Source organism: Lampetra planeri, chromosome 54 (assembly GCF_965212315.1).
Source record: "Lampetra planeri chromosome 54, kcLamPlan1.2.h2, whole genome shotgun sequence".
Lineage (NCBI taxonomy): Eukaryota > Metazoa > Chordata > Hyperoartia > Petromyzontiformes > Petromyzontidae > Lampetra > Lampetra planeri.
Window position 1 is genome coordinate 4,627,782 of NC_136160.1, and position 25,684 is coordinate 4,653,465.

General features: G+C 46.0%; 3 protein-coding genes across 5 annotated transcripts in view; all 3 read left to right on the forward strand.

Annotated features, from left to right (window-relative positions):
• Nucleotides 1-4,127: 4,127 nt before the first annotated feature.
• On the forward strand, nt 4,128-9,305 carry LOC144735212 (uncharacterized protein C18orf63-like). Of its 2 annotated transcripts, XM_078617689.1 has the most exons (5): nt 4,128-4,298; nt 5,548-5,626; nt 6,192-6,248; nt 7,546-7,657; nt 8,855-9,305. In XM_078617689.1, exons 1-5 carry the CDS (start codon nt 4,156-4,158, stop codon nt 9,001-9,003), a joined length of 540 nt encoding a protein of 179 aa, XP_078473815.1. In that variant the 5' UTR covers nt 4,128-4,155; the 3' UTR covers nt 9,004-9,305. The 2 variants fall into 2 exon arrangements, with proteins under 2 accessions (XP_078473815.1, XP_078473816.1); XM_078617690.1 differs by lacking the exon at nt 8,855-9,305 and having other exon boundaries at nt 7,546-8,553.
• A 63-nt stretch (nt 9,306-9,368) lies between these two features.
• Nucleotides 9,369-19,339, forward strand: LOC144735139 (uncharacterized). 2 transcript variants are annotated; one of them, XM_078617570.1, is made up of 9 exons: nt 9,369-9,834; nt 11,161-11,270; nt 11,748-11,844; nt 12,581-12,666; nt 13,550-13,733; nt 14,327-15,052; nt 15,719-16,051; nt 16,877-16,966; nt 17,181-19,339. In XM_078617570.1, the coding sequence occupies exons 3-9, from the start codon at nt 11,749-11,751 to the stop codon at nt 17,364-17,366; spliced, it is 1,701 nt and encodes a 566-aa protein (XP_078473696.1). In that variant the 5' UTR covers nt 9,369-9,834; nt 11,161-11,270; nt 11,748; the 3' UTR covers nt 17,367-19,339. The 2 variants fall into 2 exon arrangements, with proteins under 2 accessions (XP_078473696.1, XP_078473695.1); XM_078617569.1 differs by lacking the exon at nt 9,369-9,834 and having other exon boundaries at nt 10,054-11,270.
• A 5,981-nt stretch (nt 19,340-25,320) lies between these two features.
• The window catches only part of LOC144735119 (interferon regulatory factor 8-like), a gene marked incomplete at its 5' end in the record, with an annotated part of 65,651 nt that continues 65,287 nt past the window's right edge, over nt 25,321-25,684 (forward strand). The window contains one exon of the mRNA XM_078617535.1: nt 25,321-25,499. Coding sequence (XP_078473661.1) covers nt 25,321-25,499 — 179 coding nt within the window. The remainder of the gene's footprint in view (nt 25,500-25,684) is intronic.

Consider the following 25,684-nt stretch of genomic DNA (forward strand, 5'->3'; position numbering starts at 1 on the left):
AGCTCCCAAATTAACAAAGGAATGACACAATTGCACACGTTTTCTCATTGAAAATAGGTACATTTCAAAATGTCACTGTCCTGGTCACAAAATAAAGTTTGTGGGGAATAATATAAATTTTCTACACGTTTGAGGCATAAGCAATTAGAAAATAACACTACCCAGGAACAAAAAAAATATCAATTTGTTACACAGTGTTATGATTGGAGTGGATTACTAACTTTGCTTTTGTGTCCTGATCACAAAAGCAAAGTTTGTGGGGAATAATAGCCATTTTTTATTACTTTTGAGGCATAAGCAATTAGATAATAACACTATGTTTTTTTCGGTAAAGTCACGTAGGTAAAAAATTAAAATAAATTAAATCACGACGTTTCGGAGGCAACACAAGCTTCCGTCTTCAGGTGGAACCGTCACAGCAAAATGACTGTATCACTACCCAGCAACGCGGTCACGTGTAATCGAGCTGTGGAAAATAAATCGACTTAAAACCTAAATCGACCATAATATAATAACCGACTGCTCCCGCTGCGGTCCGTTCATTAAATATGACGGATCGGATTGGTTTTGCTGCGTTGCGTGGTCATCCGATGAGTAAGCGTAATCGAATGGATAAGTTGGTGCTGTATGACAGGTGCCAACGTTGGCGAGACGTTAGGGACCGTTCATAAATGACGTCACGCACCTAGGGGGGTGGGGGTCAGACATTTGTGACGATGTGTGACAAGGGGGGGGGTGGGTGGTGAGAAATGTGACGTCACATAAAAATGCGCAACTTTAAATAAATATGGACAACACGTTCTACTTAATTAAATAGACTTTTTAATAAATATTTTCTCATATTTCAATTTAAAGCTTTCGTGACTGCAGGGATTCATCTTCTTGGTTCTTTCGGTAAAGTCACGTAGAAGGGAAATAATAAAATAATAAAAAATACAACATTATAAAATACAATTTTCACGACGTTTCGGCCACAACGCAAGCAGCCGTCCTCAGGTGAAGAACAGGTCTGTCGGGTTCTTTCGGTAAAGTCACGTAGACGGGAAATAATAAAATAATAAAAATATAAAACAATACAAATTATCACGACGTTTCGACTGCAACACAAGCAATCATCATCAGGTGTGAAATCCACAGCAACAAAATTTGAAAAAAAAATGTCTCCTACAATATCAGAGTGCAGCGCCACATTAAATACGCACTACAATGACAATAGTTTAAAGCGATTTGAAGCATGTTTTATTTTTTGGGGGGGGGCAGAGCTTTGTGACGTCATATGTGAGGGGGGTCTGACTTTTTGTGACGCCGTGTGACGAAGGGGGGGGGGGCGGTCAAAAATCGTCCAAAATCGCGTGACGTCATTTATGGACGGCCCCTTGGCCGTAAGAGGGAATCTCATTTGGGTGGCCGTGTTGGTGAGAGCGCGGTGCGCTAATCACTGCGCCACCGCTCCTCATTGTAAAGTGCCACGTGACCCGAGCCCCCGTGTGGGGGGGGGGGGATCCCGCGCATTTCCTAGGGAATCGAATCATCTTAATCGGATAATATAAGAATCGTCGTTTTCGATTAATGCATTACAAGCCGCGAAAAGAATCGACACATTGTTCAATACACGAATCGTTTAATCGATGCGTATGGTGCCGTTGTGGGTTACCGTTTATAATCGTGAGGTAAACTGATTAAAACTTAAACAGAGAATTACAACGTAACTCGCTTGATTCATCTATCAGTTTGCAAAATATAAACAATACTACGAGTAACATCTGTCAATGTTTTTTTAAATTAAATTAACTTTATTTTAATACACGCTAAATGTAACTTTTGTACAACTTTGACGTGTAAAATGTGTGGTTATTACATTTAATATGAACATCATACAATAGTACCTGTATAAATAACAACATTATTCCAAACCGATTCAGCCCATTATCCATCGTGGATATATATATAAAATTAGTACGACTGTGGATAGTACCACTGTGAATAATGTCATAGGAATGTGGAATTTCCACCACCGACTTGCCATTTCCATTCCCTTCTAGATTTGAAGCTTTCGTGACTGCAAGGATTCATACTCTTAGATTTTTCCGAAAAGTCACGTAGGTAAAAATAAATAATAGAAATAATAATAGAAATAATTATATATCACGACGTTTCGGAGGCAACACAAGTCTCCGTCATCAGGTGGGACCGTCACAGCTAAATTTACTTTACCGAAAAAACCTAAGTATTTACATTCCCGTATACGTTTGTGCCTATCCAGCACTGCTCATTTTACAAATCCACTGCTGTACGTACGGGGGCATGACCATACTTCACCACGTTGGTCAATGCGGATTTGTTGAGTGCCGATAATTAATTACAGGGTGGTCCAGATGTCTTGTGACCCCTATTTCATTTTCTAAACGTAATTTTTAAAAGTAAGGTTTATTTAAAACAAATAAATATGCAAAGGATAAAAAATAATGTTTCGGGTTAACTAATTGGGGATCGCACAACAATGGATTTTGTTGCACTGCCCTAAGCTAACCACCACATATCCTCCTTCCATAGAAATATACATCTTTGTGTTAATTGTAAAATTATGACAAACCGTGCATCCCCTCCATAATTATTTGCACACTATGATGTCTCTGATTTGTGTTCCCATCCATGTGCTAAATTAAGGCTGATTTTTATAGCCAAATAATGTAGAATTTGTAGCTGTGCATTGTTTTATTTCGCTTTCAGAGAGAGAAAATGATTCTGAGGTGCAGAAAATCGCAGACAAGTGGTAGTAAGGCAGGCAAAACCACCGCCATCAATTCCCCAACCTCTGGTCCTTTTTTGGGATGTTTGGCCAATTCAGAATCAAAACATTTATTGCGACTGGAGGAATCCGATGAGCTATGAAGCTTCTTCTTGGTTCTTTCGGTAAAGTCACGTAGAAGGGAAGTAATAAAATAATAAAAATAAAACATAATAAAGTCACGTAGAAGGGAAGTAATAAAATAATAAAAATAAAACATAAAATACTTATTATGTTTATTTGTATTATTTTATTACTTCCCTTCTACGTGACTTTACCGAAATAACCAAGAAGATGAATCCCTGCAGTCACGAAAGCTTTAAATCTAAAAGCTATGAAGCTCTTTTTAACAGATGTCCATTTCCATCAATGATTTATAAGAATTGTTTTTTACCCTTTCTGGCAATAAAACAGTTGTGTTAAGATGTTAAAACACCAAACAGAAACCTATTGCCAGGAATCCTGTCAGCATTGACCACACATACTTGTGGTGAACATGCCAACAAAAACATGTTCTGGTAATATATGGCATTGTCTTTGAAACTGATTGGTCCGCACCAGAGACAGCTTTCTTTAGAGCCTAGTCTCAAACAGTGTTAGACCAGAGGACGCCAATAGGCGAACAGCACAAACACAAATGCCCTCATAAATCCACTTTCTGTACTGCTATCAGGCTGGCAAGCAAGGTGATGGGACATCGATTAATAGCGAGGGAGCTTCACGAATGTATGATAACCATATTCTTAGGTTTTTTTCGGTAAAGTCACGTAGGTAAAAAATTAAAATTAATAAAAGTAAAATAAAAATAAACGCACCTTTACATCATCTGCACCTAGTTTACACGACAAAGGCTCATTCCTAACAGCGTGCTTCAGCCGCACCGAACCTCACAAAAATAATATTCAGGGCCTACCTTGGCTCCTCCCACCCTCAACCAGTATATATACAAATACTGTTTCTTGGAATTGCTCTCACTTGATACAGCTATCGTGCTGTGACGGTTCCACCTGAAGACGGAAGCTTGTGTTGCCTCCAAATCGTCGTGATTTTTATTTTATTTTACTTTTATTAATTTTTTACCTACGTGACTTTACCGAAAAAACCTAAGAATATGAATCCTTGCAGTCACGAAAGCTTCAAATGTATGATAACCACCAACCCACTCCTCCACCAGTGCTGCATTAGGGATGTGTGCAAACAATTTATGGAATGGGTCCTGTCATCAGGATCTTTGGCCATTTCCATCAAATGTATTGGGAGGCGATAACAAAATTACATAACCTGAAATATTCACTCTCGTGAGTTGTTTTATTGTTATATATTGCAGACAAGTGTGTGAGCAGGAGCAGCGGGGCATCTCGGAGGTCATGCAGGGCACCAGGGCGTCGGCGCTCTTCTTCCTGAGCCTCCCCGAGTTTGACCGCTTGGTCAGGACCATACTGACGCTGGACCTGCCGTCTCACCCGGGTCCTCACGACGACAATCGGGCACAGCAGATCCTCCGATGCCGGTCCGTGACCTCGGACTCCACAGAGGACAAGAACTTACATTTATCTAGCCCGATGGCTCGGCAGTAGAGCAAGCGGCTCGCAATTGGAAGGTTGCAAGTTGAATAACTTGATAGCCTATTTAAAGCTTTCGTCACTGCAGGGATTCATCTTATTGGTTCTTTCGGTAAAGTCACGTAGAAGGGAAATAATAAAATAATTAAAATAAAACATGATAAAATAATTCTCACGACGTTTCGGCCACAACTCAAGCAGCTGTCCTCAAGTGAAGAACAGGGCTGTTGGAAAGACAGCGTCTGAATGAGACAGCGTCTGAATGAGACAGCGTCATTTAGACGCTGTCTTTCCGACAGTCTTGTTCTTCACCTAAGGACGGCTGCTTGCGTTGTGGCCGAAAAGTCGTGAGAATTATTTTATTATGTTTTATTATTATTCTTTTATTATTTCCCTTCTACGTGACTTTACCGAAAGAACCAAGAAGTTGATAGCCTATCATTCCTCCCGGGGTAGATAAAATTAGTAATGGGTTGTTGGGAAGTGAAAAGAAGTGAATGTATCTGCCTCATGAATGTGGAATTTCTTTCACCGGCTCAGGATTGTAAACGGGAGATGACTGTCACCTCAATGTTTGTTTGAGCAGAAAATCACTTGGGGCGTTCGATAATTACCTTTTACAAGCGGTGTCTAGAGTTCCAATCTCCATCTAACTCATCTCATTGTTGGTGATCATGCATGATTTGTTGTTAACTGTCAACCAGCTCTGTAGCCGTCTCAAGGCGAAAATGTACCGTAAAGCCAACAAAGCACAGCCTTAGCGCCTTCATGATAGCATTTGTGCTATAAGAATGGCGCATATACCAAATGTACTGATTAATTAATTAATCATTCACATACCGGAACTTAAATTTCGATTTAAAGCTTTCGTAACTGCAGGGATTCATCTTCTTGGTTCTTTCGTTAAAGTCACGTAGAAGGGAAATAATAAAATAATAAAAATAAAACATAATAAAATAATAGCGTCAGACGCTGTCTTTCCGACAGACCTGTTCTTCACCTGAGGACGGCTGCTTGCGTTGTGGCCGAAACGTCGTGAGAATTATTTAATTATGTTTTATTTTTATTATTTTATTATTTCCCTTCTACGTGACTTTACCGAAAGAACCAAGAAGAAGATATCGGAACTTACTGAGAACTCATTGGACACCATGTCTATTCTTCTAAGCGAGACCCGGTTTGTCTTGTGTTGCTTAGGGAGCTGCTGTTTCTCAACCCAGAGGTACTTGCAGCCCCGCTGCTTAACACAACAAAAAATATCATCATCGTTACATCCGTAAGTTTGACAACATCCTCACAGCACACGCACTGCGCACACTTAGCAACGTACCACCGTACAGTCTGATTTTATATTCGGGCTGTTGTTTCCACATTAAGTGATTACCAGTTCATGACTTTCGGGCCCAGTAATTCTAAAAACTTTACAACCATATTTTAGGGCGCCGCGGTGGCGAGATGTTAACTACTTCGCCTGGTATACCGGAAGTCGTGGGTTCGATCCCGACCCTGATGCCTGTATATATGGAGTTTGCATGTGGTCGCGTGAATTTTTCTCAGGCTCCTCTGCTGTTTCCCTCCACATTTAGAATCAACGTGCATTTAGAGTATTTGGCCGACATACATTTCCACATGATAAGCCACTTCATTAGGCTATCAATTGTGGTCAGGTCGCTTATGAAAAAGAGCTAAAAAGCTCAGTGGACCTTACCTGGTAAAATAAAAAGTTTAGTTTTACATAGAATTTTAATGTGGGGAATGCATTGTGAGCAGCAGAGGGCAGTGCAGAACAGCATTGAGTGTTTGATTTTTTTTAAATATTGCTGATTGTTTTTTTCCGTCAGATAAGTTTCCTAAAGTCTGGAAAAATCCAGGGATTCGTGCAACGCGTCAGGGCGAAGGTAAGATATTTTCTGGTGTATGTGTGGGTAGTGGTGGTGTAGCAGTTAGCGCACTGCACTATGGACCCGGCGAGCTGAATTTGATTCCTGGCCACGGCTAAAGTCATTGCTTACGTCGAATCAGGCTTAGATGAGTACCTGGTGCAGTGTGACTCGGCATGGTGCAGGCCACACCAACTCCTTGTGTGCTCTTCCGGCCTTCATAGGTGCTCACTCATCACACTTGCGCCAACAGTTTGCTTAAGGCTTTTAGGGATATTTGAATGTTTTCCTGTGTGTGAGTATAAGGAATGTGACATTCATTTTAAGAATACAGTATTCCGAGAAAAAAAATATCCCACAAATCGGGCCTAGGTTACAAACTTTAGGATAATTCAACAAAACTTTTGTTTTGGATTAATCCGAAAGTATGTCACAGAAAATAACATCACCTGTCACGTCCACATGCTTCCCGCCAGAAGTGGTGTCACGTAAAATCGGGTGACATCACTATTGTTAGCACGAAGACCGGGCTAAATGTTTACATTTTACTGATGCAAAAATGCCAAACAACATCCGAAATTCTCCTTAAACATCTGAAAATAATACATATTTACGTCTGAAACCGATCCCTAACATAGATATGTCGAGTAGGTTCAACTGAGCCGCAGACGTACTCTCGGAGGCAACACATTTATTTAACACCAACACACGGGGCAACCGCCCCTTAACAGAATAACAACCAATGGTGATGACCACCAGGCTAACTACACTATTTACAAAGTAGCTAGCGACTACGGACCGGACCACAGCTCGGGTCCAGGTCCACGTGTTTGAGACTCGTAGAACGTAGACGTAGACAAAGGCTTCTTCAGGATGAACAACAACAACCCCGGTCCCACCTGGGGACCCGGTTTATATTCTTTGCGGCGCGGCTGGCTCCGCCCTTGGCCACGACCACCTTCCAGAATCCTTGAGACGGATCTGGACCCAGACCACGTGACCACTCCTAGCCCCCACTTGGGGCCCCTTTGTAGACTTAACCGGTCACGTGTCCTCTCGGGTCAACCAGAGCCTTTAGTAACCCCTACGGCCGGCACTCCCACACCCTATCCTGTAGGGCTGTCACTGCACGCCAAGCGTGATGTCATCCAGCGCTATCAATGAGTGCTGACCGAGCCCCTCTAGGGCCGGTACAAAACCCACACCATAGTGGTATCCGCGATGTTGCTACATCGCATACCGTGCCTGTCTAGGGCCGGCACTGTACAGTGACATCCTGCGATGTCACTACACATGTATTTATTGTGTGATGCAGGTACAGGATGTTCAAAGAGCTATGCCGGCCGAGGTGCAGATGTGTCTCACCTACACGCTCATCGCTAGACTAGCGCCAGGGTGGAACAAAGTCGGAGACGTCCTTGTACAAGGTCAGACGCGACGACGGTGCTGGTAGTTGTGAAGATGGTCAAATGCCGCTCAGCCAGTACGGGTGTCCCTCGATTTACGAAAGGGATGCGTTCTTAACAACAAAAACGCGTAAAACGAAATGTCGTAAAAACCAAATGGTTTTTACCATTAATGTAACGCAGACAATTAGGGATGTGTTTCGGACAGTCATTCCATAACCTAAGAATATACACCTATATCACTTTTCACAATTCAAAAATAATAAAGAACATAAATATGAAAACGATTGAATGATAATTAATTGAAAAGATAAAAAATTAATCTTTTCAGGGAACTCACCAAAAGATTTGCACGTAGGTGATGTGGAGGCGTTACTGTTGCACTGCAGGGAAACTGTGACGCTGTCGTGGATGGATGACGCAGCCCTCCGGGTGCTTCTTGTTTGACCTCATGTCGGGTGTCGTGTTCAATTTTGTTTACACGGAAATTTCGTAAACCGAACGTTCGTAAGTCGAGGGATACCTATACGCTCTTGGTTCTGGGTATGATGATGAGATAGTTGGACGTGCTCCGTAGCACGAAGGGGTTTTCTGTGGCCAGTGGATTGAGAAAGGTTGGAGCTGGTGCAACATTTTTAGAAAATCCATATGGCCGCGCCTAATGCCCAGGACAACGCCTGAAGACATTTTGAAGCCGCTGAAGAAGTTTAGGTAAGGGTGGCGTTGACGTTGAGGTAAGAATGGTGATGCAATAATCAAGGCGAATGCTGACGATGCTACAAGCCAAAGTGTTTGCTGTGTCCGTGGTCAACATTGAGTGGATGTGCCATGAGGCCCTGATATGGTGGTTGCATGTCTTCAATGCGTTGAAGTTTCAGTTGTCGAGTGAAAATATAAAGTCCAAGGTGATATCGAGAATTGATGATAATGATGGTGGTGATCGTAGCAGTAGTCGTGATACTGATTACGGTGACTGAATGATAATGATTAATATGACTGGATGGGGATGGTGCCGATTGCGGTGAATGAATGATGGTGGTGGTGATGGTGATCATAAAAGTACAATGGGTGGGGGCTGAGTTACGGGTCCCAGACTAGGACTAGTACCTCAGCATTTCCAAACTTTTGAGCCTGCGTGTCAAACCCATAACATTGTCTTCACGTATTTTTTGCAAAGAGTATTATTCTCAACGTGTGTCGGTAATTGTGCCACAACAGGGAGGGACTTCATGATGAAGACGTGCAAACAAAACGCTGTGGGTAAGTCGGAGAGAAAACTGTGGTTTAATAAATATGAGCGATTCATGAAGTACACTTTATTTGATAGGGGTTTATATTTTGTGTGCAGGCATTCATGTCGAGGCTGACACAATCAACTAGCTACACTTGAGAACCCTGTTTATTCATAGGTGGCTGAAATCCAGATTCAGACCCAGGATCTCGGTGTTTGCCAGCTTAGTGTCTGAGCCATTCGGCCACCTCGAAGTGGGAAACCCCTTTGAATTTTTAATTCACTTATCAACCCAAGGCTTAATTTAATCTGGACACAGCACATCCAGTACACCTCTTGTTATGGCTGTGGCTACTCGCCTCGTGCCATCCACTCGAGTCTATCAGCGACCCAGAAAACACTCTGTGAGAATCTTCTTGGTTCTTTCGGTAAAGTCACGTAGAAGGGAAAAAAAAAAATTTACATAATAAAATACAATTCTCACGACGTTTCGGCCACAACGCAAGCAGCCGTCCTCAGGTGAAGAACAGGTCTGTCGGAGAGACATCGAAATTTAACTCTGAGAAATTAAGCCCGAACTCGAAACCCAATACATGGTACGGTATATCTATTAAAAATGCATTCTCCCCATATTAGTCTCTCCACATACCAAAAGTGTTTTTTAAACAACCCATGGAGCCGCAGGAAATCTTATGTTCATCAGCAGAATTGTTTCATCACATGCAAACTCTGGAGACGAGTTTTGACATTCTTTGTTGAATAAGCAGAGCCAGGCAAGGACTGTTACAGTAAGGAATGGGTTCCTGGTTTTACGCAAAACCGTATAAAACACACACACAACACAATCGCAAATCATTGTTGTCCTGGTAATATCCGATTGTCTTGGCCAGGTCTGCAGGTGAATGTGTCTGACAAACAGGTGTGCATCGCCATTGACGTATTCACAGTCCGGCTTCCTCCTCCCGCGGTAACCAGTCCTTGCAACAACCCACCACGGTCCACTTTTCCATGTTTACTATTATTCCCCCCACCCAAAACAAAACAACACATTCGTCTACTACCTTGCCTTGTATACAGGAGGTCGTGGGCTCGATCCCGACCCTGATGCCTGTATATTAGGAGTTTGCATGTTCTCCCCGTGGTCGTGTGCATTTTTTCCCGGGTCCTCCGGTTTCCCCCCCCCCCCCCCCCGCATTTAGAAACATGCTTTGAGAGTATGTGGCTGCTATTCATTTCCACGTGATAGGCCACTTCATTAGGCTATCACTTGTGGCCAGGTTGCTTTTGAAAAAGAGATAAATATCTCAGTGGGCATTACCTGCTAAAATAAAAATTGTAAAAAAATATAATAGGTGTAGTATTGGGAAATGGCTCTTCTTCATAGGACACAGAGAGTCCGTAGAAACAGAGTGAATATAAGAGTTGGAGACTGCATAAATGTTAAAAATGTTTCCCGATGAACAGTTTTTAAATTGACGTATGAACAGTTACACGAGCAGTAGCTCTCGAGTAACAGACAAACCCTTCAACGGTCAAAAATATATTGCGAAATAAACTAACGTCTATTAAAAGTTACATTTCAAAATGTTGCTGCCACATTTTATTATGGGTAACTATGTTGAATTGAGCTCAATAAAACCATAATACACTCTACCCCTCTGACCTTCCTATGTGCTGTGAAAAAGGGTCGTTGCCCAAAATGTTGCATATTATAGATATCTGATTTGGTTTGTAAGGCAGTGTTTTTGATGAATACGTTGAACTAATTGTGCCAACACAAAGTCACCAGATTATTTCTTACATAATCCACTTAATAATGCATTTCTGGGCCCAATTATTATTTCAATAACATTTCAGAGTCTCTGGAGAAATGTTCTGATCATAGGGACTTTTAAATGTTTAAATTTCCTGAAACTTGCATGCAGGATAGAGGAATTTACAGGAGGCAATTTGAAAGCAAGTTTTATTCAGCCTGTTTTGACATTACTATCCAATTTGACTGAGAAAATCAAACATATAGTGTACCACATTTTATTGGTGTTGACACCATTCAAACAAAGGTTAAGAAGATCAGAATTTTATCAATAACGATTGGCACATAAAATAAGTCTGTGAATATGACAAGTGTATGTGGTGGTGGAGGGTTAATGACTCGGATTTTGGCATGAAATTACCACGTGACCAAACTCAACAACAATATGCATCATATTGGCAATGGAAACCTAGGTTTACTTTGATGATGAAGCTGAAGACGATGATGATGGTACATTTTTTGCTTTCTCACCTCTGCAAGCTGGAGGATTTTGACATCTCCACTTCGGTCATTCAGAGGTTCCTGGCATCAGACTTTGCAACCATATCTCCTGCCTCTATCTTCAGCCGCTGGTGCTATGTTCTGCCAAGGTGTGTATGCCTTGGGGATCCAGCCATCACCATTATCATCGTCATTTGATGTCCTCTTGGGTATGGCTGGATGAATAGGAACGTATAAGTCTCTGGCTATTGAACGGTGGCACCAAATCAATTCATCAACTGACAACCAACACTGTTGAATTACTAAAGCAGCTGGACAGAAAATTTGTAACATTTGTAACCGTATAAAAAAATCACTTGCTTATCTTTGCCACACGCCATATGAAAAAAGACGCCTGGTTAATTAAAGTGTATTCATAACATGTGGGTGGAGCTGTGGTTAACACATTGCACTAGTAACCTAGGACCGAGCAACCTGAGTTTGATTCCTGGCCATGACCCGCATCAATGGTGAGTGATATTTTACAAATGGATTTTTCGTCTTGTGACATTGACGCCGATAGTATGATTGAAATACGTTTTGGGGTGATTAAAAAAAAACTATTTTTGTGTTTGTGCCTCTCTCAGCATGAAGAAAGGCGAGATTGTGTCAGTCACTCACGCACTCCTGCCCAAGAGTTCTCTACAATCCTACAATGACCTGCGCAAGCACTGGAAAAATATGGTACTTCTTTGGCAGTATACTCTTAGGTCTTTTCGGTAAAGTCACGTAGGTAAAAATAAATAATAAAAATAATAATAGAAATAAAATAATAAACCACGACGTTTCGGAGGCAACACAAGTCTCCGTAATCAGGTGGGACCGTCACAGCTAAATTTACTGTATCAAGTGAGGGTCTTTGGCAGTGTTTTCTCAACGAAATTAGTGATGTGGTGGCCGCCCTGTCATCCGTGTTTCCCTCCTTTGCCTGGCACTCCGTTGTCACATGAAAGAAACAATGATCAAAAACACCTCCTTGAAAATCTTTTGGTTCTTTGAAAGTATTTTGGGTGCTAGTTGTTGGTGAGCTGGGAGGTGAGTCTCTGTGTCTCGCCTAAGGGGAGCAGTCGTGCAACGGTTAGCGCGATGCGCTACAAACCCGGCGACCCGAGTTAGATTCCCGCTCACAGTCACCATCAGTGACGATTATCTGAATCGGTCCTGCGCCTCCCCTAGGTGGATCTACTTTAAATGAGTACTTGGTGCGGTGTGTAAATATCGCCACTGGGGAGGCAAAGATGGCTAAGCGTGGTGCTGGCCACTCATTCCCTCGTGCGCCGTGCTGGCTATCATAGGTGCCACTCGCTAACAGCACTTGCCCTAACAGTCTGTTAAGGCTATACGGGGGTTCTTTGTCTTTGTGTGTCACACCTGGTGTGTGCGTGCGTGTGTGTGTCACACCTGTGTTTTAATGGAATAGCACGGCTACCGCCTGCCGCAAGAAGAGCAGGACCGGACCATTTATTGCCACATCAACTTCAGACTCCTTGGAGAACGGCTCTTCAGGTGAGACGAAAAATACGATTCGAAAACTTTTTGAGCTCCCTCCCACGGAGGCTCGTATGGTAGCAGCGGCGTGAGCAAGCGATCGCAGGGCTGCACCTTTACCTGTTATGGTTGTTTTAAAAGGAGCTGGCGTGCAGTGGTTCACGTGCTACACTGTGAACCCAACGATGTGAGATGGATTCCCGGCCGTGGCTAACATCGGTGGATACGAGTGGTTCGAGAAGAATGAAATGCAATGACGCGAGATTAGATGGTGACGACGAAATTCATGAAGATGATCATAATAATGATAGTAAGCTTTGCATTTTTATGGCGCTTAAATAGCACTGCAACTCAAAGCTCCTTACATGATATCTCACCTCAAACATTCCAAGAACACCCCCAGTGGCAGCTGTCCCTGTGCGACATAATGTCTGCCAGTAGGGGTGGGGGGTGGGGGCAGCGGTGATTGCTCTGTGTAATCCCAATTGAATAATTTGCAGATAACTTTTAAAAATGGACAAATTTGGACCGTGACGCCATCACCCAATGGCCTACTCCTTTCGAATAAGACCACAGGATCTTTAACATCCACAGTGAAGCAGATGGCGTGTAGAAGTTATCATAAATACACCCACAGTATTTACCAGGGCGATCTTCCCTATTTGAACCACGAACCTCTGCAACGAAGGGCGAACACGCTACTGCTGGGCCATGCCGTGATCACCAACACCAACAACAACAACAACCGCCGTTCACCACTAAGGCGGCGACATCACCGCGGCACCTGCGCCCTGCTGGCGTGCAATCTGACGCCACGTCAAGTGTCGTCAGGGCCTGCTGGCAGGAGATCACGGAACAGACCCAGGTGCCGTGCTCCTCTTCCCTCCTCTCTCCCGCACAGCTACCCGCTGTGGTCCCTGCGCAGTGATGCGGTGCAGTTTGTGGGCCGCGGCGATCACGGCGGCGTGCTGAACACCTTCCTGGGCGACCTGCACAACCGCCTGCCGGCGCTGTGCGGCTTCCCCATGCGCCTGACCTCCTCGCCCCTTTACTGCACGCCCGAGCTCTCCTCCGTGCGGCTGCGGGTGAGAGACAGACTCCCTTAGTTTTCTCCCGCTGGCACGTCCTAACCGAGCCAGCTCAGGGAACGCCCCTCGAGGTACCGGAAAAATTTCCACAGGCTATTTGCAGTGCCGGATTAAGCTGGTGCGGGGCCTGTAGCATATGTTATAAAGGGGCCCTAAGTAAAAAAAAAAAAACGCATGTATTTTTTTATTTTCTATACAGCCAGATAATACGACAAATCGCTAACCTTAAACACCCAGTCGTTCATAAAAGTTGAAGGCAGTATAGTACTATAGTAATAGAGCAAGTGCAGAATCACTGAACCGCAATTGATAGCTTGAAAGCATTTAGCGTGGGGCCCTTGAAAGTGCGGGGCTCGTTGCATATGTAGCTACTTTTGCTCCTGGGATAATCCGGCACTGGCTATTTGTCGAGTCATGCCACAAACCCAAATACGCTGGCCGCACGAGGCATCCAAATGTGGTTCAGGCCTACGCAGTGCCAGGCGTTAGGGTTCATGGGCACCCTGCGATGATTTGGACGTCACCTTGTCATCTACTCACGTCTTGACCTGTTCTGCGTGTGTGAGGTTGTTTTTGTTTATTCTTTACAGGAGACTCACAGCTCGCAGCCGGTGAATCTGTCAAGTAATCCTCCTCCTTCCTACAACAGTACTCCCCGCTTCTTCTCTTCCCAATTGCAGCAGTCGTCCGTCCCGTTAAACATAAATCTCTGCGAGTTTGCCAAAATGTTTGCAAATATCAGCTCTCCAGTTTCCACATCCCTTCACTCGCAGCAGAACCGTAGCATAACCGCAGCACAGCAAAAGCCGCAATCCGATGATGTTGCTGCTAAGCTTACAACAACATCATCATCATCTTTAACATCATCATCAACATCGTCGTCGTCGTCACCATTGCAGCAGAGGCCCAAGCCACAAAATGGGTGGGTGGCATCATCTTCTCAGGGGCAGTTAGGCAAGCCGAGGATGTGGCAGCCGGGCTCAGGGTCGGCCATTATGAACGCCACGCAGCCGCCAAGTCTGTTGGACAAACCGCGCACGCTGCTCGGACTGCCAGTGTTCGGCGCGAATGCGGGCGACGCATTCCTACCGATCTTCAAGGGCGTCTTCAAGACGAGCCAGCGTCCTGCTGGCAGGTCGGAGCCACCAAAGAGGATGAACTTCATGCAGCACGTATTGTCTGGGAAGGACGGTGGAAGTGGCGGCGGCGGTGCCGGTTGCGGCGGTGGTGACGGAGGCGGTGAGGGTGGAGAAAGTAGCGGACGAGTGGAAAAACCAAAATTGTTTGTCCCCACGTTCTCGAAAGTCAAAAAGCAGGTGAGGAAGCTGGCGAAGGAGGGAGCGCACGGTTAGCGCTGTCAGAAGTTCGTGGCTGACTGGCGTAGCACGCAAGGGAGCGGGTTCACCAATTGCGGTAGTCTACGGCGGACTCTGGGATTGGTAGTGGAGTAGTTGGTTGACGCGTTGCGCTATCAATCTGTTTCTTTCCCGGGTTTGATTCTGGGCCGCAGATAAAATCAGTGGCGAGTGACGTCTCCACACAGGTTTGGTTCTTCCCCCACTTTACCGACCTGCACTAACCCGCATGGTGAAGTACGGCCTAACAACCCCTATGCCCGACACGGTATGATAGAGACCCTCACACAGAAGTGGATTGATATAAAGGGACTGTAATTACAATTATTTTATTATAAATATGTTTGAGGCAGGAGCTAAGCCCTGTTGCATGTAACCACCCACCGCCTATGACACCCGCCCATACGCTAACAAACAACCCCTATGCCCGACACGGTATGATAGAGACCCTCACACAGAAGTGGATTGATATAAAGGGACTGTGATTACAATTATTTTATTATAAATATGTTTGAAGCAGGAGCTAAGCCCTGTTGCATGTAACCACCCACCGCCTATGACACCCGCCCATACGCTAACAAACGCTGTCACATGTCCCACCCCGCCCCCACTCTTGTGTTGGTACAGCCCGTGAACAGGACCGCCCCGACCATGCCAGACAAACCAACGAGGCAACAGGGGGGGGCGACTTCCCCAGCCAACGCTGTGGTGACGACGAAACCAATCCCCGCGAGTCGCCCTCTGCCGCCCTCCTTCACCGCCACCACGACCGCCTCTCCCAACGAGACCGTCCCAACTCGCGATGCAGTCGGCCCCGCCGCCTGGCAGAGGCTGGGGTTGCTCCCTGTCGGAGGGGCATCTGGTCGTGGGCTCCCCCCCAAACTCTCAACACTTACAAAGGCCAAAGTCGCACCGGCCGACTGCTCTACCGCCGCGGTGAAGAGGAAAGCGCTGGCGCAAGTGAGCGGGGTGTTAGTCGCATGTGTTGCCGACCGCCAGAGGTCGTAATCGGGTACCCGATACCCGTACCCTACCCGATACCCGGCTACCCGTACCCGGCCGGGTACGGGTACGGGTACCCGTTTGCGACCCTGGTGCGGCCGGGTACGGGTACGGGTAGGCCGTGAGTCACTGGTGAGTCACCGTTTGTCACTCATTTCGGGTAGGGTACTGGTACGGGTAGGGAACGGGTACCCGTACGGGTCGCCGTTTGCGACCCTGGTGCGGCCGGGTACGGCTACGGGTACGGAATCAAAACCCGTTTGCGACCTCTGCCGATCGCTGTGTTCCGCCGGTTTTAGTTGTCGGCGAACACGACGTGGTCCACCAACCCCAGCCTGAAAAAGCTGCGGATCGCAGGTTGTGTGCCGCCACATACAGCGTTCACGCTATACTTTCACCAAAAGCGTTTGAACTAATTTCTCGACAATTCCCAAAGGAGCAAATAAAAATAGACTTGGCCCTTTTCGGTAGATTTTCAAACTAATTTCTAGAGAATTGCTTTGAGTGTTCAGTTTGTTGTCCTTCTCCCGCACCTCCCATTAGCACGGTTGGCTACGTACATTGCTAAAGAAGTCCAACATGCATACAGACACCAAATAGACACCTACACTTGCCTGTTATTTTTTCTTCATAAAAAAAGGTCCTAAATAACCGTTTTGGATGTTATAGTTTCCACTTAGCTGAAGTGTCGGCCTCCAAGGAGGCTAACGTTGATGCGGCGATACACCACACCGAGTGAGCGAGCGCAATTATGTGTGCGGGGTCTGCGTGTTTGCGAGCCAGGTGCAAGGTACAGAAGCCAAGCCTAAGAAATCTCGCCCCAAGCCGACTGTCCAACAAGTCAACGTGGAGGAGATGGCAAGTAGTGACCAGGTATGGTGATCACTCACTCATGCACTCGGTCACTCCCTCAGACACTCACTAGGTCACTCGCTCGCACATTCACTCGGTCATCATCCTTACCACTATCACCACGGTCATCGTCAACACCGCTACCGCTGTCACCACTGCCAACAATGCTGTGACCACCGCCGCCGCCGCCATCACCACCGTCATCACCCGTCTCTCTCTCCCCACCCGCGCGTAGCTGAGCAAGGTGAACGCCGTGACGCTGCTCTCATGGCTCAAGGGCCGTGGGATTGCCGCTCGCTCGGCCGACAGGAAGGAGGAGCTCATCAGGAAGGTGGTTGCATCCATCAACAGCGGCAAGGGCAAGAGCAACAAGGGCAGCAATGACAGCAACAGCATCAGCAAGTTCTTTCCCGAGTTGTGAACAACCTGCCACGCTTGGGTCTAGCTTGAGGGAGCGACCAGTGTGTCAATGTTCTTAGGTTTTTTTGGTAAAGTCACGTAAGTAAAAAAATAAAAATTAAAAATAATAAAAGTAAAATATAATAAAAATCACGACGTTTCGGAGGCAACACAAGCCTCCGTCTTCAGGTGGAACCGTCACAGCACGATTGCTGTATCAAGTAAAGTACAGCACGATTGCTGTATCGGCAATCGTGCCGTATCGGCAATCGTGCTGTGACGGTTCTACCTGAAGACGGAGGCTTGTGTTGCCTCCGAAACGTCGTGATTTTTATTTTATTTTACTTTTATTATTTTTTAATTTTTTACCTACGTGACTTTACCGAAAAAACCTAACAATATGAATCCTTGCAGTCACGAAAGCTTCAAATCTAGTGTGTCAATGTTCGTCAGTTGAGCAAAACTCATCTTTACGCTGTGGATACGTTGCGGTGACTTGTGAGGGTAAGGACGGATGAGCTACGATTCGTATGCACGACGTGTGGTGGCGTAGTGACTCAACCTGGGTTTGAATTTCTCCCGAGGCTAACATCAGCCGTGAGCGATGTCTGAAACGGTCCCTTCTCTTGCCACGTTACGTTCTGAAACCTGACCGAGTTGCTCACCTTACCCTCCCTCCTTGTTTGTACACGCGTGTACCACCCATGGAGTTCAATGGCTGTTCAGTTACATTTGAGATAGTTGACTACACAGGTGCTTTCAGGTTGACGTTTCAATCCACCAGAGTTCTGCTCGGGTGTTGATTGCTATGGAGCATTGCGTTCGGAAAGTTTGTTGCTTGAGACCTGAGGTGGTAGGGTGGTGGCGCGGAGACTCGGTGGTCAGAGACGCTCACCCGGCACAGTCTGAGAGATCTCGAGCTCAAATTTGGGTTTGAACCTCCCACTCGTGATTGCAGCAGGTTTTTTTGCCGTTGGAAGTGTGCGCAGGTCATCGACTCTTTTGGTGCTGTCACTTCTTTTCAACGTGAATAACCACTTGGCCACGATACTGTTAATCATTATCAAGATGTCATCATGGCCAAAACTGTTGAATCCACCACCGCACCTCATCGCCAATGTTATCTACCCTCCACTAGATCCTGTAGCTGCTGCGCAGTAGAGACACGCAGCGACCTCCAAGATCAGCCCTGACACTCTTCCACCATCTGCTCTTAAGTACACTCACAAAGCCCCACAGACTCACACAGAGACCCATAGCTCTGACATAACAGTCTCCCAGCATCTGCTGTTATATACACTCCCACAAATCCACAGACTCACGCAGAGACGTACAGACTCGCACAGAAACCCACAGACTCACACAGGGACCCACAGACACACATAGACCCACAGACTCGCACAGAAACCCACAGACTCACATAGAGACCCACAGACTCACACAGAGACCCACAGACTCACACATAGACCCACAGAGTCGCACAGAAACCCACAGACTCACACATAGACCCACAGACTCGCACAGAAACCCACAGACTCACATAGAGACCCACAGACTCACACAGAGACCCACAGACTCACACATAGACCCACAGAGTCGCACAGAAACCCACAGACTCACACAGAGACCCACAGAGACCCACAAACTCGCACAGAAACCCACAGACTCACACATAGACCCACAGACTCGCACAGAAACCCACAGACTCACACAGAGACCCACAGACTCGCACAGAAACCCACAGACTCACACAGAGACCCACAGACTCGCACAGAAACCCACAGATCTGCCCTGACAGTCTCCCAGTGTCCACTCTGAGGTTTCCTCTTCCCTGTGGGCACCAGACTCGTAGTCACTGCTCCCAATGCCGGCGTCTTGGCAATCGGCTCTCAGCCCCCCCCCCCAATCCTGCACACGCGTCCCACGTTATAGTTGTCTTACCTGTAATCGTTCTGCTACGCGTGTGTGATTCGTCAATAAATTTCCCAGAAAATCTCTTGTCCTCCTCTTGCAATAACTCTGCCAATCGCCTGATGGCCTCCTCTCCCCAGTTCCGTTTTTGCAAATCACATGTCTTTGAAATGTAACTGCCTCCTTGACGACTGCAGGATATTCAACAGCCGTATTCAGGATTGTAGCGACCGATATCGTGATGAATCAAATACGTGACAAAAAAATCGCTTCAATCTCCAATCTGTCGTTTCCTTTAAGTGGCAGGTTGTGCAACTGGTTGCAGAGACGCACACGTTTCGGACGCGTGCAACCGAGTTGCGCAACTGGTCTCTACGTTGTGCACTCGGCCGAATGAAACGGCGAGTGGATAAAAATCAAACTCACAGCAAGACTATGAAAACCTTCACAAAGTATTGAAGAAGGCTGATCGGGATCAAAACTGACAGAGAAACGAGCAGGGTGGAGAACTTTCGATTTAAAGCTTTCGTGACTGCAGGGATTCATCTTCTTGGTTCGTTCGGTAAAGTCACGTAGAAGGGAAGTAATAAAATAATAAAAATAGAACATAATACAATAATTCTCACGACGTTTCGGCCACAACGCAAGCAGCCGTCCTCAGGTGAAGAACAGGTCTGTCGGGGAGACGGCTGCTTGCGTTGTGGCCGAAACGTCGTGAGAATTATTTTATGTTTTATTTGTATTATTTTATTACTTCCCTTCTACGTGACTTTACCGAAAGAACCAAGAAGATGAATCCCTGCAGTCACGAAAGCTTTAAATCGAAATTTAACCGCCTCTACGGGGAGGGATTCCACATAACTTTGAGATCCTTCAACAAGCTCCGTGATAAGAAGGCTCAGCTAATCGAGTCCTCTTGATATGCAAATTATTTTGTCAAGGCGCCCTTTCCCCCCCTTCCTACCCAGCTTAAATATATGCTCCAAGCATGGTGCTGTTTCATTCAGACGCTGTCGCCTCGACAGACCTGGTTTTCACCTGAAGACGGCTGCTTGCGTTGTGGCCGAAACGTCGTGAGAATTATTTATTATGTTTTATTTTTATTATTGTATTACTTCCCTTCTACGTGACTTTACCGAAAGAACCAAGAAGAGGGTGGAGAACATTTGGAAAGCCGTTCGCTGGGGTTGGTTAGCGCACTGCACCCTTGGACCCAAGTTCGATTCCCTGCCACGCCCTGACGAAATGAATTGCGGTCCTGGGCCTTTCCCGCCAACTTCACCGCAGCCACACCACTGAGCAAGGTGTTGAAGTGTTGTGCAACAAAAAACCCACGTGGACACCAGGGTCACCAACAGTGGATTGGTGTGGGGGGGGGGGGTAAGGTGGCAATTTTTCTTCGGGGCTCTCCACAGAAAAGAGGGTCTCACAACGGGTCCGTTGTGTTTGTCGCTAGTTATTAAACTAAACAAAAAAATTCTAGATTTGAAGCTTTCGTGACTGCAAGGATTCATATTCTTAGGTTTTTTTCGGTAAAGTCACGTAGGTAAAAAATTAAAATTAATAAAAAGTATTTTACTTTTTATTAATTTTAAAAAGTATTTTACTTTTTATTAATTTAAAATTTTTACCTACGTGACTTTACCGAAAAAACCTAAGAATATAAACAAAAAAATACCAGGTAAGCCTCAAATGAGTACATGGCGCGGTGTGTAAACATCGCCACTGGGGAGACAAAGGCGGCCGGGCGTGGTGCTGGCCACCCACCCCATCGTGTGCTACAGTGTCAGCCTTCAAACACGTGCACGCTCACAGCACTTGCCCCAAAAGTCTGTTACAGGCTATAAGGGGGGATCTGTGTTTTCATGGCTCGTTGTGATAAATTGGGATTTGGGAGTGATGTTAAATAACACAGGTCAACACACTTTTTCTGGCATAAGGTATTCCAACTGTTTTAAAGTAATTTTGGGGTGCTGATTCCAAATGTGGCATCAGTTTTTTGTCTATCACATCAGGTTTTTGAGATATCAAATATTGCATTTTCAATAAAAAACTGCAGAAGAAAAATATTAAATAAATGTAGATATCTACATAAAATGATATTATAAACACACTATCCTAAAAATACAGCACCATATTTTAACACTAAAGCAGTCACTGACTCGCAACAACTTGCAATCATAAGTGACGGAGTTAATTTCGGGTAAAATCAATGAAAATGTGGTATGCCGATAGCATAAAAATGAGATGTGATAGAGCAAATCTGAGATCAGATTTGGAATCAGCACCCTGAAATTAGTCTAAAACAGCTGCAAAAGTCCAGGCCAGAATTTTTGTTGTTGTTGACCAGTGTATAATCGGTCAGTAAATCGAGCGGTGGCGCAGTGGTTAGCGTGCTGCAGCTATGGCCACGTGAGTGGCGAGTGACATCTGAACCGATCCGCCCCCACCCCTAGTACGTCTGCATAGTGTCCCCATGTCTCAATTGTATGTCTACCTGTACGCATAAGGGTTCTGTCTGCCTGCCGACATGCTCGTCTGCATCTACGTCTCAATCTGCGTGTCTCGCTGCCTGCTGCCTGTCCAACCTACCTGACCGTCTGCATCTTATTCAACACATTCCTGCGGAGGGAGCTGGTAGGAGCGTTGGGTTGCTCGGTCAATGGCCAAGGTCAACGGCGGCGTGGTGTATTCCGCAAATATGCCCGACTGTGAGGGCGGGCACAAGCCGGCGTGAGTAGGTTAAACGTTGAGTTTTATAAGGGCACCACAGGGTGACCAGTCCCTCCCTACCCAGCCCCACCCCTCCCACCACCCACCCAGCCCCACCCTCCCCACCCAGCCCCTCCCCACCCTCCCCTCCCCACTCAGTCCCTCCCTCCCCACCCAGCCCCTCCCTGCACGACGGACGGACACAATAATCCCCTGTGGGCTGGTGTAACCAGGAGGTTCCTACCAGTACAAAGGGTTTCGGGTTAGATCTTTGTCTTCTGTTGTGACGTAGGGGGCACGTGTTGATATATCTACTCGATGCCCTGTGGCTGAGGTCAATATCTGGTGCTGAGCAGTGCCGGACTAGTGCGGGGCCTGTAGCATATGTTATGAAGGGGCCCTAAATATAAAACACATAAATATTAAAACACAATGTATTGACTTGCATCGTAAAGTTATTTTATTTTTTCATTTGATATACAGCTAGATAATACGACAAATCGCTAACCTTAAACACCCAGTCGTTCGTAAAAGATTGAACGCATTTAGCGCGGGGCCCTTGAAAGTGCGGGGCCCGTAGCTACGTATGTAGCTTCTTTACCGAAAGACCCAAAGAATATGAGTGAGTTATATGTTGGGTGAGATGGTGAATGAGTGAGTTACATATTGGGTGAGATGGTGAGTGAGTGAATGCGTGAGTTAGATGTTGGGTGAGATGGTGAATGAGTGAGTTACATATTGGGTGAGATGGTGAGTGAGTGAATGCGTGAGTTAGATGTTGGGTGAGATGGTGAATGAGTGAGTTACATATTGGGTGAGATGGTGAGTGAGTGAATGCGTGAGTTAGATGTTGGGTGAGTGTGGGTGAGTGAATGAGTGAGTTAGATGTTGGCTGAGATGATGAGTGAGTGAATGAGTGAGTTAGATGTTGGCTGAGATGGCGAGTGAGTGAATGAGTGAGTTAGATATTGGGTGAGAATGTGGGTGAGTGAATGAGTGAGTTAGATGTTGGGTGAGATGGTGAGTGAGTGAATGAGTGAGTTAGATGTTGGGTGAGTGTGTGGGTGAGTGAATAAGTGAGTGAGATGTTGGGTGAGATGGTGAGTGAGTGAATGAGTGAGTTAGATGTTGGGTGAGTGAATGAGTGAGTGAGATGTTGGGTGAGATGGTGAGTGAGTGAATGAATGAGATGTTGGTTGAGATGGTGAGTGAGTGAATGAGTGAGTTAGATGTTGGGTGAGTGAATGAGTGAGATGTTGGGTGAGATGGTGAGTGAGTGAATGAATGAGATGTTGGTTGAGATGGTGAGTGAGTGAATGAGTGAGTTAGATTTTGGGTGAGATGGTGAATGAGTGAGTTAGATTTTGAGTGAGATGGTGAGTGAGTGAATGAGTTAGATGATAGGTGAGACGGTAGGTGAGTGAATGAGTGAGGGAGATTTTGGCCAGCACCACGCCCGGCCGCCTTTGTCTCCCCAGTGGCGATGTTCACCCACCGCACCAGGTACTCATTTGAGGCTGAGTCTTCCTGGAGGAGGAGGGCCAGGACCGGTGCAGATAATCGTCACTGGCGTTTGTCCAGAACCTAACACACACACACACACGCACACACACACGCACACACACACGCACGCACACACGCACACGCACACACACGCATGCACGCACGTACCGGTCACGAAGCATGCGGAAATTTGACTCCGCCTGTTGTAAAGTTTCACTCTGACGCCCTAAATTTGCATTCACTTCCTCCATTTCGTCTATTTGTACGTGTGTAGGGTGTGTGTGTGTAGGTGCGTGTGTATAGATGTGCGTGTGTGTGTGTAGAGGTGCGTGTGCGTGTAGAGGTGACAAAGACCCCCCGTGTAGCCTTAACAGACTGTAGGGGCAAGTGCTGTTAGCGAGCACTTATGAAGGCCGGTACGGCACACGAGGGGGTGGGTGGCCAGCACCGCGCCCGGCCGCCTTTGTCTCCCCCAGTGGCGATGTTTACAACGCACCGCACCAGGTACTCATTTTAGGCCGAGTCGACCTAGGGGAGGACCAGGACCGGTTCAGATAATCGTCACTGGTGTGCTGTGCCGGCCTTCATAGGTGCTACTCGCTAACAGCACTTGCCCCAGCAGTCTGTTTAAGGCTATACGGGGGACCTTTGTCTTTGTTATATGAATGAAGAGCGGTGGCGCAGTGGTTAGCGCAATGCACTCCTAACCCAGCGAGCCAAGTTCGGTTCCCGCTCACGACCGCCAACGCAATCGGCGACGATCATCTCTGAACCGGTCCTGGGACGCGCCTCCAGGTCGACTCAGCCTCAAATGAGTACCTGGGGGAGACAAAGGCGGCCGGGCGTGGTGCTATCGCCCTCGTTGCGCCGTACCCGGGCCCTTAATAGGCGCTCGCTAACAGAGCACTTGCCCTGACAGTTTGCAAAGTCTACGCCTATCAGAGGACCTTTGTCTTTGTGGACGTATCCGTCCACACAACCCCATCATCATCAGGGGCCATCCATCTCGCGTATGGGGGGGGGGTCTACTGACAATGTACGGATAGAAAACGGGGGGGGGGGGCGGTGAAGCCTCGACAATAATTTGTCGACATTGGCCTTCAAATGAGTTAAACGCGTTAATATTATAGTCTATGGTTCTTTCGGTAAAGTCACGTAGATAGAAATTATTAAAACAATAAAGTAAGAAAAATAAAGTGACTAAAAATTACAATGAAGTAAGAAAAATAAAGTGACTAAAAATTAACAATAAAATAAGAAAAATAAAGTGATTAAAAATAAGAATAAAATAAGAAAAATAAAGTTACTAAAAATAACAATAAAGTAAGAAAACTAAAGTGACAAAAAATAACAATGAAGTAAGAAAAATAAAGTGACTAAAATAATAAAAGTGACTTAAAAAAATCACGACGTTTCGACCGCTTGTTTTGCGATCGAAACGTCGTGATATTTATTTTTAACTTTATTTTTATTGTTTTATTATTCTTTTTTCTATCTACGCGACTTGAAAGAAAGAACCAGAGAAAATGAATTCATGCAGTCACGAAAGTTCTAAGTCACGTCAATATATTTAAATCCTTGATCGTTTCTGCGTAGATTAAACATCGGCCGTTCTATAGGATTTGGAGAAGGGGGGGGGTGTAAAACGTTCGCGTGCCCGACTCACTTGCCTGATGACGACCGCTGGTGTTGCGATCGAAACGTCGTGAATTGTTTCATTTTATTTCTGTGACTTTACCGAAAGAATCAAAGAGTATAGAGTAGGGGGGAGGGAAGAGGTCAAGTTGTAACAGATTGATGCGTGTCATCTCAATTGGTGGCCCCTCATTCACAGGCGCGCTCGCTAAAAACGTCCGCTTGCCCGCAGCATCCTGCGCAGGCTACCTGGGGGCACCTTTGCCTTTGTAACCTCCTCCACCCCCCCCAACACTCCCCACGACCCTTCTCAGTTTCCCGACAACGTCCACAAGTGCAGGCGTGGCGCCTCGGAGCCACCCCCAACCACCCACCACACCTGTACAGGTGCGAGGTGTGTGTTTGTGTGTTTTATTAGTGCAGTGCCTTGTCTCTCTGTGTGTCTCTCTCTCTGTGTGTTTGTGTGTTTTATTAGTGCAGTGCCTTGTCTCTCTGTGTGTCTCTCTCTCTGTGTGTGTGTTTTATTAGTGCAGTGCCTTGTCTCTCTGTGTGTTTGTGTGTTTTATTAGCGCAGTGCCT

What these genes read in the sequence shown, in the direction of transcription:
- LOC144735212 (XM_078617689.1), top strand. Translation starts at nt 4,156, where the DNA reads ATGCAGGGCACCAGGGCGTCGGCGCTCTTCTTCCTGAGCCTCCCCGAG. An exon ending in CAGCAGATCCTCCGATGCCG is followed by an intron (nt 4,299 to 5,547) that starts GTCCGTGACCTC and finishes TGTGTTGCTTAG; the next exon opens with GGAGCTGCTGTTTCTCAACC. An exon ending in ATATCATCATCGTTACATCC is followed by an intron (nt 5,627 to 6,191) that starts GTAAGTTTGACA and finishes TTTTTCCGTCAG; the next exon opens with ATAAGTTTCCTAAAGTCTGG.
- LOC144735139 (XM_078617569.1), top strand. Translation starts at nt 10,996, where the DNA reads ATGTGGTGGTGGAGGGTTAATGACTCGGATTTTGGCATGAAATTACCA. An exon ending in GCAAGCACTGGAAAAATATG is followed by an intron (nt 11,845 to 12,580) that starts GTACTTCTTTGG and finishes TTAATGGAATAG; the next exon opens with CACGGCTACCGCCTGCCGCA. An exon ending in AGATGGCAAGTAGTGACCAG is followed by an intron (nt 16,967 to 17,180) that starts GTATGGTGATCA and finishes ACCCGCGCGTAG; the next exon opens with CTGAGCAAGGTGAACGCCGT.